Source organism: Rhinichthys klamathensis, unplaced genomic scaffold, assembly GCF_029890125.1.
Source record: "Rhinichthys klamathensis goyatoka isolate OS25496 unplaced genomic scaffold, OSU_Roscu_1.1 h1tg000481l_1, whole genome shotgun sequence".
Taxonomy (NCBI): domain Eukaryota; kingdom Metazoa; phylum Chordata; class Actinopteri; order Cypriniformes; family Leuciscidae; genus Rhinichthys; species Rhinichthys klamathensis.
The window spans coordinates 921,416-935,372 of record NW_026606968.1 but is presented as its reverse complement, the minus strand read 5'-3'; the positions used below and the strand labels follow the sequence as shown (position 1 = coordinate 935,372).

At 39.7% G+C, this 13,957-nt stretch overlaps 1 protein-coding gene across 50 annotated transcripts in view; it reads left to right on the top strand.

Moving 5' to 3' along the window:
- Positions 1-13,957, top strand: part of LOC130072179 (protein NLRC5-like) — a 912,375-nt gene that overhangs the window by 42,657 nt on the left and 855,761 nt on the right. For 23 of the 50 annotated variants that reach the window (XM_056237149.1, XM_056237148.1, XM_056237144.1 and 20 more), the window contains 2 exons: positions 12,012-12,083; positions 12,587-12,760. The exons of 26 other annotated variants lie outside the window; for them this stretch is intronic. In XM_056237149.1, coding sequence (XP_056093124.1) covers positions 12,012-12,083; positions 12,587-12,760 — 246 coding nt within the window. The remainder of the gene's footprint in view (positions 1-12,011; positions 12,084-12,586; positions 12,761-13,957) is intronic. One more of the 50 variants, XM_056237153.1, reaches the window with a different exon arrangement.

Here is a 13,957-nt window from a genome sequence, read left to right as displayed (position 1 = left end):
ACAATGGTGTTTTTGTGTTGTGTCAGAAAGGTTGATGTCGAGGTGAAATTGTACCAGCTCTGTCTCTCTCACCAACTTTCTCCCTTTCTCTCTCTCTCTCCAACTCACGTTTACATGGGTACCAATTGTCTAAACGCCCTGTGTCGTCTTAGTTTGTGTTTAATGTTTGTAAATACATGTATCATTGTAGTAAATGCTTAAGTAGTTCAGCTTCATTAAATACATTATATCCTTTTGATTGACTCATTGCCTGTTGCTCATAACCCAAGTCACTGATATGCTTCGATAACGTGACGAGCTCTTTACAGAAATACCTCAGACGGGTATGTGTAAACTTTATAGAGCAAGAAAACTAATTCTTGTGGCCACAGAATTTGTTTTCACAACTCTATAAATTAATTGAGCTAATTAATTTTACCTGTCTTGTAAAACGTGGTCTGTATAATTAGTTACAATTCATTTGTGATTAATTGTGGGGATACACATGTATGCACGCAGGTAAAATGACAAAGCCTCCCTTAATGGGAGATTTATTAACATGTAAGACTGGGCTGATCCAAATCTGTATGAATAATTATTAGTTATTAATTATTAATTATGACCTGCAAATTCCCCATTGATCAGACCCAAGCAGAGTCTTTACATACAAATACAAAAAATGAGTAAAGAAATGACTTAATAATCACCCTTTATTAAATGTATGAACACAGAAAACCCCTGTTAACAGGTTAATGTCACGTTTTCCATTCCATGACTAGTAAAATAATCGCAACGTATTCTCTGTAAAATGGCGTTATCCGCAGGGTGATGGACACGGAGATGGGTAAAAAGGTTGGTGGCTTCACATTCTGCAGCGCCGCGTCGCGTGTAGGACAACTCAAGGTATCGCACACCGGATGTGCACTTTCTCAGTTTATGGCCAGCAGTATTCTTATGTTTAAGGACATTATGAAATAAAGATAATGTATGTACTATGTTATGATTGTACTGTACAATTAAATACAATAGTTGCTGAGTCTGTGATCTGAACACTTTACCTCAGAGCATCCATTAACTGAATGAATTGAGAATATCACCTGAAAATCCGACAACATCAGCAATTTTCATTCAAGCAGCTGATTTCTGTAAATTAATGTAAAACTCATTTACGATGATTTGAGACAAATGTAATGTAAATTTAATATAAAACTATATAAATGGCGCTCTGTGTCGCGGCAGGATTTTGAACAAGGTCCTGAGCCGTTGCTGGGTGCCGCGGACAGAGAGAAAATGTGTTCGAATTTTAAAGACGTGGCGCTGCGCTTCTCGTCCGGTGTGCGACCCCCTTTAAAGTGCTGTTGAGCCGAAGAACTCCCAAACAAGCGAGGTGTTTCAGAGTGTTTCACTCTCTCGCTCAGACGACGTTCTTCTCAGAGTAGCTGCGCGGCCCGGGCTGTGTCTTCTTGTTTGATAGGTGTCAGTGGGTGCAATACAGCCACCTGAGAGGTCAACCAGGTACTCGAGCTGGAGTATTTACGTGTCATGTTATCAGAACAGTCCTATTCATTTTAAACATTGTGGTTATCGTCAATACCGGTATATTGCCACACTCTAAATTAACACGATGTCGATATTTCATGCTTTGAATATCACGATTATCAACACCGGTATATTGCGACACCCCTAATATATACCGTATTTTCCGCACTATAAGGTGCACTTAAAAGCCTTTAATTTTCTCAAAAAGCGCCTTATAATCCGGAGCGCCTTATATATGGATGGTGAACACACGTTCACCAAGACGGGGAGACAGCGCCGGGCGACTTACGCCACTATCTGGCAATGGATCGTGGATGCCTGGGCTGATATATCAGTCTCAACTGTGATCCGAGCTTTCACGAAGGCAGGAATAATCTCTTTATTCAGCCAGCTCACATACCCGTATTTACTTCCTGTTTTCGGCCGAAGTCCACAGTAGTTGATTGTCGAGTTCGCGCGCGTGATCAAACCTCCTCCGTGTGTTCAACATCTGATTCGGATGAACTATCCATTTGAGCTGATATTCTCAGAACAGCACACAGCACCGTCATCGGCTGACAGCTGACAGTCTGAGTCTCCACTGTTGCTTAGTTACCAATGATCGCGCGCGCACACTCGACAATCGCCTGCTGTGGACTTTGACCGAAAACATGAAGAAAATACGGGTATGTGAGCTGGCTGAATAAACATAATTTTTATTCATATCTTTCACATTTACTGCAGTCAGATTCACCGTGTTCACTCACATGGCTGTGCACTTGTAATGACACATTAAGGTTGTTAAGAGGCTAAAAGCAGGTTTAAAACTTTTCCGTTTAAGTCAACAGGGTGCAAATTTTAAAAAGAGGATAACACGGTGTAGGCAACACCGGTTTTTGTCGTTGTTATCTGTACTGACAGCACTCCAAATTTACAAAAAATGAGCTCAATGTTAAAATTGACCGGAGTTTTCCGGAGTTTACCATGGGAGTGAACGGAGTTGTCAGAACGCTTAATAAAGTTTGACTTTATCTGACTTTTTTGTTGACATTTGTTGACATCTAGTGGATGCATAACGCAAACCCAGTCAAACGTTTGACTGCAGTATCTTATGCGCCTTATAATCCGGTGCGCCCTAAATATGAAAAATGTTCTAAAATAGGTCATTAATTGAAGGTGCGCCTTATAATCCGGTGCGCCGTATAGTGCGGAAAATACGGTATATATAGGCAAAGACAGGTATCCACAGTTTATGAAAGGGTTTGGGGTTTGCTCGAGACACTACAGTAGCACTCTTGACATGGTAAACAAGTACTGACTTCAGGTTTGGCCTTGGTTTATGTAGGCCAAACCCCACCCCTTTTTGGGCCACACCATTTTCAGGTGCATATAACATTGAATACACATACAAATACTTCATCTATTTGATAATCAATAGTAATCCATTCCCTATATATATATATATTAGTGCTGTCAAACGATTAAAATATTTAATCGCGATTAATCGCATTAATGTCATAGTTAACTCGCGATTAATCGCATTTAATCGCACATTTTTATCTATTCTAAATGTCTCTTGATTTCTTTTTGTCCCATTATTTTTTCTCATTTTAATGCTCTTATCAACATGGAAAAGTGGATCGGCTTGCTTTGTGCAAATGTTTTTATTGAAAACAATATTGGCATATACTGTTCAATTTCACACACAAACAAAACTCTCACACAATGTAACACTGTCCATCAATAAAAGGGTGAAATAAATACTGACGAGGTCCTGATATTGACGAGGGGGCGGAGAATTCGCATCAGCTGTGTGTGTGTGTGTGTGTGTGTGTGTGTGTGCTGGCCATCATCAAGTGGTATTCAGACTGGACGTGCTGCGATGATGATCAGTTCACAACGACAAAACACACAGATCACTTTGGTCTTGTCAATGGAACCATTTGGCAACTTTTTAAAAGTAAACTTTCCATTCAGAATCTTATTGGCATCCATTTCGGCGTCTCGCGCTCGTCATCCACTCAAAACTGGACGTTTTGAACGTTCCTATAACATTCAGAAATAACGTTTTTATAACTTAATGGGAACGTTATGAAAACGTTCTTATAACCTAAAATTGTTAGCTGGGGAAGAGGAGAGATTCGCGATTGCACGGAACACGTTTTAAGTGCAGGCATATTCTCTGAGCGAGCCCAGAGAAAATTCTCAAGAGCAGCGTGTATCTGAGAGCGCGCGCGACTCGAGCAGAGAGATTCGTGCTCGGCACATTATATTACGTGCGCGAGCAGAGAGATTCGCGCTCGCGCATCCGGCTCGCAAGCCCAAACAAGTGTGTGCAGCGTGCCTGTTGTTTTGTTTCCGGTCTAGCTAGATCCGCTTGTGCTTTCAAAACGTCCTCGCGCGGCGCAAGCCATTGAAATGAATGGTTTTCATAGCGCAGCGCCGCGCATGCCGTCCTGTTGCAAAAGCATGTGAAAAAAAAAACTACAAAGTTTGCTAGGCCAAAAAGACCGTTAATCGCGCGATAAAAAATTAACGCCGTTAAAATGGGTTTGCGTTAACGCCGTTAATAACGCGTTTAACTGACAGCCCTAATATATATATATATAATAGGGGTGTAACGGTACACAGAAGTCACGGTTCGGTTCATACCTCGGTTCAGACATCACGGTTCGGTACGAGTTCGGTACAATGGAGGGAAAAGCAAAACAAAAATGCAGAAGGCAAATTTATTTTTATTGTGCATATCTCAGGCTGTACCACCTGTGTATTACTACATTTGAGTAATTCATGTAATTAATTATAATAATGTTCTTGTTATTATACATGTTATTAATTCATAATACATTAATTTGCTATATTTCAGATCAATATATTTGTTTTCCTTAATATTTTAAATTAACACTAACTTTATTCTCATCTGAATTATAAATAATTTATTTCTGTATAAAATAATACTACCATTAAAAAACACATTGGATTTACTTTTTTAATCAATGTAGAATGTGTACCTTAAAAATAAACAGATTAGTGCTCTGTTTGAGGACAAGAAATGAAAACCAATGCAATATGATGAATGTCCACAAGATTGCGCCCACAGACTGTGTTTAATGGGTTGGATAAATAGATAAGATAACCGCTGTCATCATGACTCATCAATGTTTTGCTGGTCAAACGGAAAATATACACAACCATTCAAAAGTTTGGGGTCAGTGAGAATTTTATTTTTATTTTTTGGAGGAAAGAAATCAATACTTTTATTTATCAAGGAATAATTAATTTGATCGAAAGTGACAGTAAAGACATTTATAATGTTACAAAAGATTCTAACCCTAACCCTATTCATCAAAGAATCCCCCCCCCCCCAAAAAAAACTGTACAACTGACAGACCAACAACTGTTTCAACATTGATAATAAAAATAAATGTTTCTTGAGCATCAAATCCTCATATTATACTGATTTGTGAAGGATCATTTGACACTGAAGACACTGACACTGGTGATGCTGAAAATTCAGCTTTGATCACAGGAATAAATTACACTTTACTATATATTCACACAGAAAACAGCTGATTTACACTGGAATAATATTTAATACTATAACTGATTTTTGTTGTATTTTTAATCAAATAAGCGACCCCAAACTTTTGAACGGTAGTGTATATAGTTCTGATTTTTTCCCTCCCGTTTATCTACAGTTCAGATCTAGAATTCTGAAGTGAAATAAAGTAGCGCTGTAGCCTAATCATTTCTTTATTAATTAACCAGAACAAGAGAAAGAGAGAGAGTGCGCGCGTGCAAATGAGTAACCTAATATTGAAGCTTGTTGGTTTAATTAATTGTAACTGACTTGGAAACGATGTTTTCCCAAACTTGCGATCTTAAAGAGGCCGGCGGGTCCTGTAACTCTTGTGGGTCGCCAACACTGGCCGTACTCGTCCTTTAGTGCTGCCATTCATATTTAAGAGAGTGTTGCTAACTGTACTGATTCAGAAGTTCCTAGAATTGTGTGCGTGCAACTATCAAAACACACACACATTTAAAGTTTTTCAATAAAACACCTAACGGAACATCTTGTCTGCATTCTAATCGATGCCCCCTGGTGGCCACAACCATTTAAAGACCAGTCAAATTATAGTCAAAGTCAAACTTATACAGTCCTTTCGAATCACCAAAATAGTTATTTGTAAAAAAAAAAAGTAAAACAAAAAAGAAGAAATTGTATATCCATCCACATAATTTATTTGAATGTATGGATTCAATACATGTGAAATAATTTGCTGCTAACAGCTTTCAGTGTGAAGCTTAAAGTATCATAATCTAATATTAATTCAGATTTCAAATTTGTATTATTTATGAACTGTATAGTTTCCAACATCAGGTGGTCAAATGGTCTTTAAAGAGAAAAATAATTGTGTTGGGTAAGAGCAACTATACCAGCCTGTGTCATGTGCCTCTGGCATCAATACCACTGCTTTAATATATTAAAATGAGGTTTTGACTATGTCTTACTTCTTCTGTCTGTAGCACTGGAGAAACAAAATTGGAGGCACATTGTGTCAATAGAGTAGTTTGATTTTTAACATTATTCTCTCAACAGACATTTACATCGATAGTCTGGCGTTATAATTTATTTGCTTTTGGTGAACTGTGGAGTGGGTAAAACTGTTTTTAATGGCAGGCTAGCAGTTACTGTTGACTCGCGCTAGCCTACCACCGGCGAACTATGCAACTGGAACGACTGGATGAAATCTTTTTGAAAACTGTCTCCACTGATAAATAACACTAAGGCTAACTTGGAAATGAGGCCCGATGTCCAAAATTCTGAACCACCCCTTTAACACATAATCTTTGCATTTAAATTCACACTAGACAATGGTTTCGTCAGCTTCCGGTTCCGTTGCGCCGCGCGATGTGTTTTTTTGAGAAGGGCTCTCCTCCGATTGTGTGTGTGTGATGGGTAGGTTTAGGAGTCGGGTTAGTGTGTGTGTGTGTGATGTGATGGGTAGGTTTAGGAGTCGGGTTAGTGTGTGTGTGTGATGGGTAGTAGATTTAGGAGTCGGGTTAGTGTGTGTGTGATGCAGGGCCGGCCCGTGGCATAGGCAGTATAGGCAAATGCTAAGGGCGCAAGCGCCTTAAACCCAAGGGGGGGCGCCAGAGCCGCGTAAGGAACTTTCCGTTTTTATTGTACTTCATTAACACTGCAACGAGTGGAGCAATTACTCTGCCAGTGGCGCAAAAAGTGGGTATACCGGTATGTGTAGCGGAGTAGGCGCCCTCATAAGATTTCATCATAGAATTTTGACAGGGGACCCCCCTCCAATAATATCGCGAGCGGGCGCGGGCGCCGTGAGCGCTGAGCGAACAGACACGAGTAGTGAGTTGTCGTCGAAAAAGATAGATAAAGCAAAAAAGCGGCCGGGGGCTAAAATAGAAATAGCCCATTCGTTTTGTTTTGCTTAATCGGCGGCGCTGGGTTAGTGCTGGTGTAATGCATTGGTAAAAAAAAAAGAGCTTTTTTTCTGACACCGCATGAAACGCGTATCAGCGGCCCATTGGTTGTTTTCTTGATTTACACTGGGCTGGCCCAATCACATCTTTAATGTGAAGTACAGAAAAATACTCTTTCTATTAGTATAGAAATTAGTACAAAACTTATGAAAGTTTCCTTTATTTTTCAGTGCATTGTTTTGAGTATTATCATGGGATTAATATTATAACTATTATTATGTAATGTAGACAGACACTAACTAAAAGAGGTTTGAATTTTTCTTTGTTTAATTTGAACACTGAATATGGGTTGGCGCACAAATCAATCTCGCCTAGGGCAACCAAAGGGCTAGAGCCGGCCCTGGTGTGATGGGTAGGTTTAGGAGTCGGGTTAGTGTGTGTGTGATGGGTAGGTTTAGGAGTAGGGTTAGTGTGTGTGTGTGTGTGATGGGTAGGTTTAGGAGTTGGGTTAGTGTGTGTGTGTGATGGGTAGGTTTAGGAGTTGGGTTATTGTGTGTGTGATGGGTAGGTTTAGGAGTCGGGTTAGTGTGTGTGTGATGGGTAGGTTTAGGAGTCGGGTTAGTGTGTGTGTGTGTGATGGGTAGATTTAGGAGTCGGGTTAGTGTGTGTGTGATTGGGTAGGTTTAGGAGTCGGGTAAGTGTGTGTGTGTGATGGGTAGGTTTAGGAGTCGGGTTAGTGTGTGTGTGTGATGGGTAGGTTTAGGAGTTGGGTTAGTGTGTGTGTGATGGGTTTAGGAGTCGGGTTAGTGTGTGTGTGTGTGTGTGTGTGTGTGTGATGGGTAGGTTTAGGAGGCGGGTTTGTGTGTGTGTGTGTGATGGGTTTAGGAGTTGGTTTAGTGTGTGTGTGTGTGTGTGATGGGTAGGTTTAGAGGTTGTGTGTGTGTATATGTGTAACTTCTCATCTGAAGAGATGACGTTTCACGGCCAAATCAAATAACCAATCGGAGGAGAGCCCTTCTAGCCAATCAGAGGCGAAAAAGGCGGTACCTTCCCCTTCCATCCTGGGAAAAAATATCGCCGCCGGCGCGACTCGGCCATGACGTTAGTGATGGTGAAATGAAGCTTTGTGAAGCACAGAGGCTTTCCCCTCAAATGTATCGTAAATTGGTTCATTACACGAAGCTTTTCAACATGGTGCACACTAACGACATCTTGTTATTGTTTTATGTTATAAATCACTTTGTGCTATGAAAACCACAAAGCAATAAAATCATCAGTGTTAGTGTTGATGTTTACACAATGTATGAACAAATGAGAGATGAATTAATTTATGAAAGAATTAATGCATAGGACAAATTGCTTTGTTTAACAAATGTAGCCTTAAAACTTTAGCCATAGTCCAAAATCTATGAGTTCATAGGCAAGGCTCATATAGGCATACTGTATATTATCAAAATAAAAGAAAGCTATTGTGGAATGGTAAAAGGCTGGGTAGTGAAAGTGCTTGTGAACTGGGGAGTTGTGTAATTGAAGAAATTAAATATTTTTTACTAAGGAACAGGACTTGTTCAAATGTGTGAGGGCTTAGTCTTCTTTTATTTACTTCCCCTGCCTTTGAGAATATTCTCTCACTTGGGACAGCCAGACTTCCGAACGGTCTCAGTTCACTACCGAAGCGCATGACACTCGAAACCTGCGCAAGGGGTTTGCACTATTTTTGAATCAGAATATGAAGCAGTCACGTGGTTGTGTGTCGAAACCATAGACTGTAAAAAAATATGGAGGTAGTATCCGTGACGTCACCCGTAGGTTTCTGAAGAGCGTTTTTGAAGCCTAAAGTGGCCGTCGCCGACCGTCGCCATCTTGGCAGCGCGTGACCTCTCGTCACTCCCGGATAAAATAAAATGGGCAAAGAGGCGAGACGTGGGTGGAGCTGAGGTGCTAATGCTATATGCTACTGGCCTCGCGCTAAAGTGACAGCTGTTTGAAGAAGTAAAGCCAATAGTTAAAGTTAATGTTTTTGCCCTTCGAAATACTACAATTGTTAAAAGACGTAACTAAAAGTGAGACTATTTACTTTACTTTTTTATCAACTTAATTAATCCCACAAGGGGCAATTAGTTAAGAGCAGCATGTATACAACAGTACATAACACAGATCACACACATTTCTCACAACATACAAGCAGTTAACTATGTGTATCGTGATGCATTATTATTCTGCTAGTTAAAAATGTATTATCATGCAGACAGTAACTTACAATATTGCTCTGAGCTTGTGCGTGTGACAGTGATTCGTGCGCATACATGTTAGTCAGCAGGGCATCGCACGTCAAGTTCGTAAAGAGCTTAAATTTAGTCCATTTTAAAATCTGATTTTGTTCGCCTCTCAATTTCTTAGATAAGTTAAACCAAAGATATTACCTCAGAAGTTCAAGTAAATGAACTAGAAATCTGCGCTCATTCAAGGGTGTGCATCTACTGCATGGATGGAGAGAAAGCACTGACACTTGCAGGATTTCATCTGACGGTACTTTTTATTTTACACTAAAAAGTTAAATAAGCCTATCTGTTCCGTGAGAGCAATAGTATCGCATAACGAGTGTGGTCTCTATATCTACAGACGTTTTTAAATCTAAACTCCAAAAAGCAATGAAATTGTCAGACATCCATTAGTGCATGCGAGGGAAACAACTGGAAATACAGCGCTGGTTGTTCTCTCCATACTCAACAACGACGGGATCCAATGGCGTGCATGGGCGAAGGTATTATACGTGTATTTAATTGTATGAAATAATCCCGAAAAAAGCGCAAACACAGCTGAGGGTGACGCTAACAGACAGCAGACAAACGACTAGCAGTGACAGCAGCGGCAATCCAACTGTCACTCAAGTGGCCACACCCTTAATTATGCAGAACTTTAAGGCTTAATATACCGTATATACCCGAATATAAGAAAAGGTTTTTGTCCTAAAAATAGGCTGAAAATGGGGGGTCGTCTTCTATTCAGGGTCATCTTATATTCGAGTGGAGGAATCGATTGATAGCCTTTTTCTTTTTCCTTTTGGAAAAAACGAGCGCGTCGCTTCCATTATGAGTGCGCATACCGCGCGCCTACATTTGAAATAACGAACTTGAGCGCGCAAAAGACGCGATATGTGAACAGGGGGGGGGCGGGTCTCTGCTCGCTTGTCTCCATCCGCTCTGGCATCCTCTGTGAACGGCGCTTTTTCTTGCACGTCTCGAGCAGAGGGAGAGAGAGAGAGCGGGAGCCAGATCGTCGTCGAAAACGGCCAGACGACCCTACCGCAGGGTGGTTAAATCCATCCCGTCGCACTCAGGGCAGCCGCACTCAGGGCAGCCGCAGTCATGGCCAATCAGGAAGCGCATGTGTGCTGGTCTCCGCCGACGAACTGGCCTCTACACGAGGCACATGTGATGCGAGGCATTTGGAACAACGCCTCGGAAATTGGCTATTAAAATTATTTTCTGTTGAAAACCAGATTTTTTCCACAAAAATCTATTTTTCCCCAAAAATAAGTCTGGAAAATGTGTGTGTGTGTGGGGGGGGTGGGGGGTGGGGGGGTCATCTTATATTCAGGGTCGTCTTATATTCGGGTATATACGGTAATTTAAACGGATGAGTTGTAAAAAAATTCACCCCCCTCACAGTATGACGACTGTGAGGGGGGTGAATTTTTTTACAACTCAAGGGCAAAATTAGCTATATAGACCAAAACAACTATTTGCCACCAGGCTGTAAAGATATTTTTTTCTGCTGTGAAGTATGTGTTGGTTTCAAGAGAGAGACAGGGAGGTTGCCGCTTGGTCGAAACGAAGCTTCGGACGTCACTGATCACATGGTTATGGCAAGACGAATCAAGCTCCGGTACGGTGGTTCATGTGAGATGTTTCTTTTTTTTTTCATACAAGCTTCGAAGCCTCGGTGCCGAACGTCACATCACTACGTGACGTCATCAGCGGCTACCGCTCGCTCGCTCGCTCATTCGGTTTGGCCGGCGCAACTTTCCGCTGGAAGAGTGATTACACACACACACACAAAACACAGGGACGAAACGACGAGACAGTGCAGTGTAAGTGTATGAAATGGAAGGGAGAGTGGAGTAACGGGTGAATGTCCATGTGCGATCAGCATCTCGTGTGCACGCATGATAGCGGCAATGTGAGGGAGGAACGAGACGTGGATGTATGAGGTGTGTGTGTGTGTGTGTGAACGAGACGTGGATGAATGAGGTGTATGTGTGTGTGTGAACGAGGATGAATGAGGTGTGTGTGTGTGTGTGTGTGCGCGCCAGTGCTGCTTCCCCAGCTAATGTGACTTTAGCACAATTAGCTTACTTCTCATTTCAAAAACAACTTGTTTAACACAAAATACTTCTTGATTCATGAAAACATACGCATTTGGCAGGACAAAATCTGATATGTCAAAATAGTGTTGTAGTGTAAATGTAGACTAATAGACCTTGACAAACGACATTGACAAGAAAAAGAGAAAACAAATCTGTGTTGCTGAATACGAGGCTTCTACAGTTATAGATACTAAAACAACTTTTTCACACGTTCTTTATAAAGAAGTGTTTTATTTAGGGCTGTCAAATGATTAATCACGATTAATCACATCTAAAATAAAAGTTTGTGTTTACATAATATATGTGGGTGCACTGTGTATAATTATTTTGTATATATATAAATACACACACATGTATGTATATTTAAGAAAAAAATATTATTTATATATAAAATATTAATATTTATATATAATATAAATTATATATAAATCTATATACAGTATATACATGAAAATATTTCTTAAATATATACAAGCATGTGTGTGTATTTATATATATAAAATAATTATACACAGTGCACCCACATATATTATGTAAACAAAAACTTTTATTTTGGATGTGATTAATCACGATTAATCATTTGACAGCCCTAGTTTTATTAAAAAAAGGTATAATGTAGTATTTACTTATGATATGAATTATTATTATTGTTAGCATTATTAATAAACTTGTTTATTTTTTTATTTTCAATTAGTGACACACAAAACACTGCAGATGAAGTTATTCAGAAGCTGATGCCTGTGGTTACAGCAACTAGATCAGCTGTGTAAGTAACACTGAGAACAAGCATCACTGCTAAAACATTATAACAGTTCTTACTTAAACATTATAAATTAATGCTTTAACAAATAATATGAGTGTCACACTTCAGATTTTAAACCCTCCACCTATCTGACCTGATTAATGAGCTATGTAACAGGTTTTTTATGATATTTGTGAGAAATTTATTTTCAAATATATGCATTTATAACGTATGTATAAACAATTACATTTAGACTTTTTATATTAATTTTAATTTAATTTAAATATCAATACATTTAAGTAAAAACAGATGTATTCAATGTTTTACATTTTATCAGTTTTACATAATCTTTCTCCCTCACATAGAGACATAATCTCTTAGAATAACAGTCAACTGTTTAATCTTACTGTTTAATTGAATTTATTGTTTTAAAAAAAGAGATATTGCACAAATTATAAACACAATTTAAAAAAACAATGATTCCTGTTTTGATCTGAGAGAGATAAGTGTGTCATTGTTCTCTACAGGTTGTATGATTGTGGTGTCACAGATGAAAGTTGTGTTGCTCTGGCTTCAGCTCTGAGATCAAACCCCTCACACCTGAGAACACTGGATCTGTCTATGAATAATCTAGGAGACTCAGGAGTGAAGCTGCTTTCTGCTGTACTGGAGAATCCTCACTGTAAACTGGAGAAATTGTGGTAAGATCATACATGACTCTCACATGAAACTGTCACTGTGAGTTCAGGGCTCCAGGCTAACTGTTTTTACTAGGAATGCTGTGGCCCCTGGATGAACATTTTAGGAGCGCAAGCAGAACATTTAGGGGCACACCTTAAATCAGCTTGCAATGCAATTATTCAAATTTCCCCCAAAATAACTATAATACTGACACATTCTTTCATAATAAATACACTTAACGTTTTAGGAGCGCAAGCAGAAAATGCTGAAAATCGAGATTGAATTCAATTAATTTCTTCACTGGATCTCCTAGTAACAGTGTCGCGTGATCAAGATCGGCAAGTTCAAGTCCAAAAATGGAATGAAATGCATGGAAATAACAATTATTACATTAATTACAAGCAAAGCTTTTGCAGCAGTTGTTCACTTTGTGTGGGTTTTTTACAAGATGCTTTTTCTGCCATCAGGACTGTAGAGCTCCAGCTCATCACACACCTTCTCCAAACTGCCTGTTTCTCCCGCCATGGTTAATCGATTTTGACATATAAAACATAAATGTCTGATATCAATATCTTTAGCATAATTTTCATTTATGCACTTTGTAATATTTTAAAGAAACTAAGCTCATATTGTCACAGCTGCGAGTGCGCTTGTACGCCAGCAGAGGACACTCTTACCGCTCACTCTACACACATCATGGACTCAGTTTTCCACAATGCTTTGCCTGTCATCTGTGTAATCATGTGCACCAGTTTCCCATCACCTCATGATCCCTCAGTCTCTCTGCCTATTTACCCAGTTCAGTTGTTTGTCTCATCGCAGAGTCTTGTCTAGAGTTCCTGGCATTACTGAGCGTTGTCCATGTTTTCTGCTATTCCTGGTTTGGATATCTGCCTGTGTCCTGGGGTGTGTTCCAGAAAGCAAGTTTATCTTACCGTCAAACATACCCTGAACTCTTGCTTGATTAAACCACATTTTTTGGTTTTATTGTTTAATTTCATGGTTCACACACCAGACCTTCTCAACAGAGACGAATCCACGAGTCACCATGGAAACAGACGCTGAGAAAAAGTGCACCATACTACTACGTTCTTCTTTTGTTAAATGCTGATTTACATAGTGCATATCGCCACCTATTTGGTGATTGTGCAATCATTTTAACCCTCTGGGGACCAAGGTGTTTTTGGGGCCCTTGGGATGTTTTGACATGCACTGAC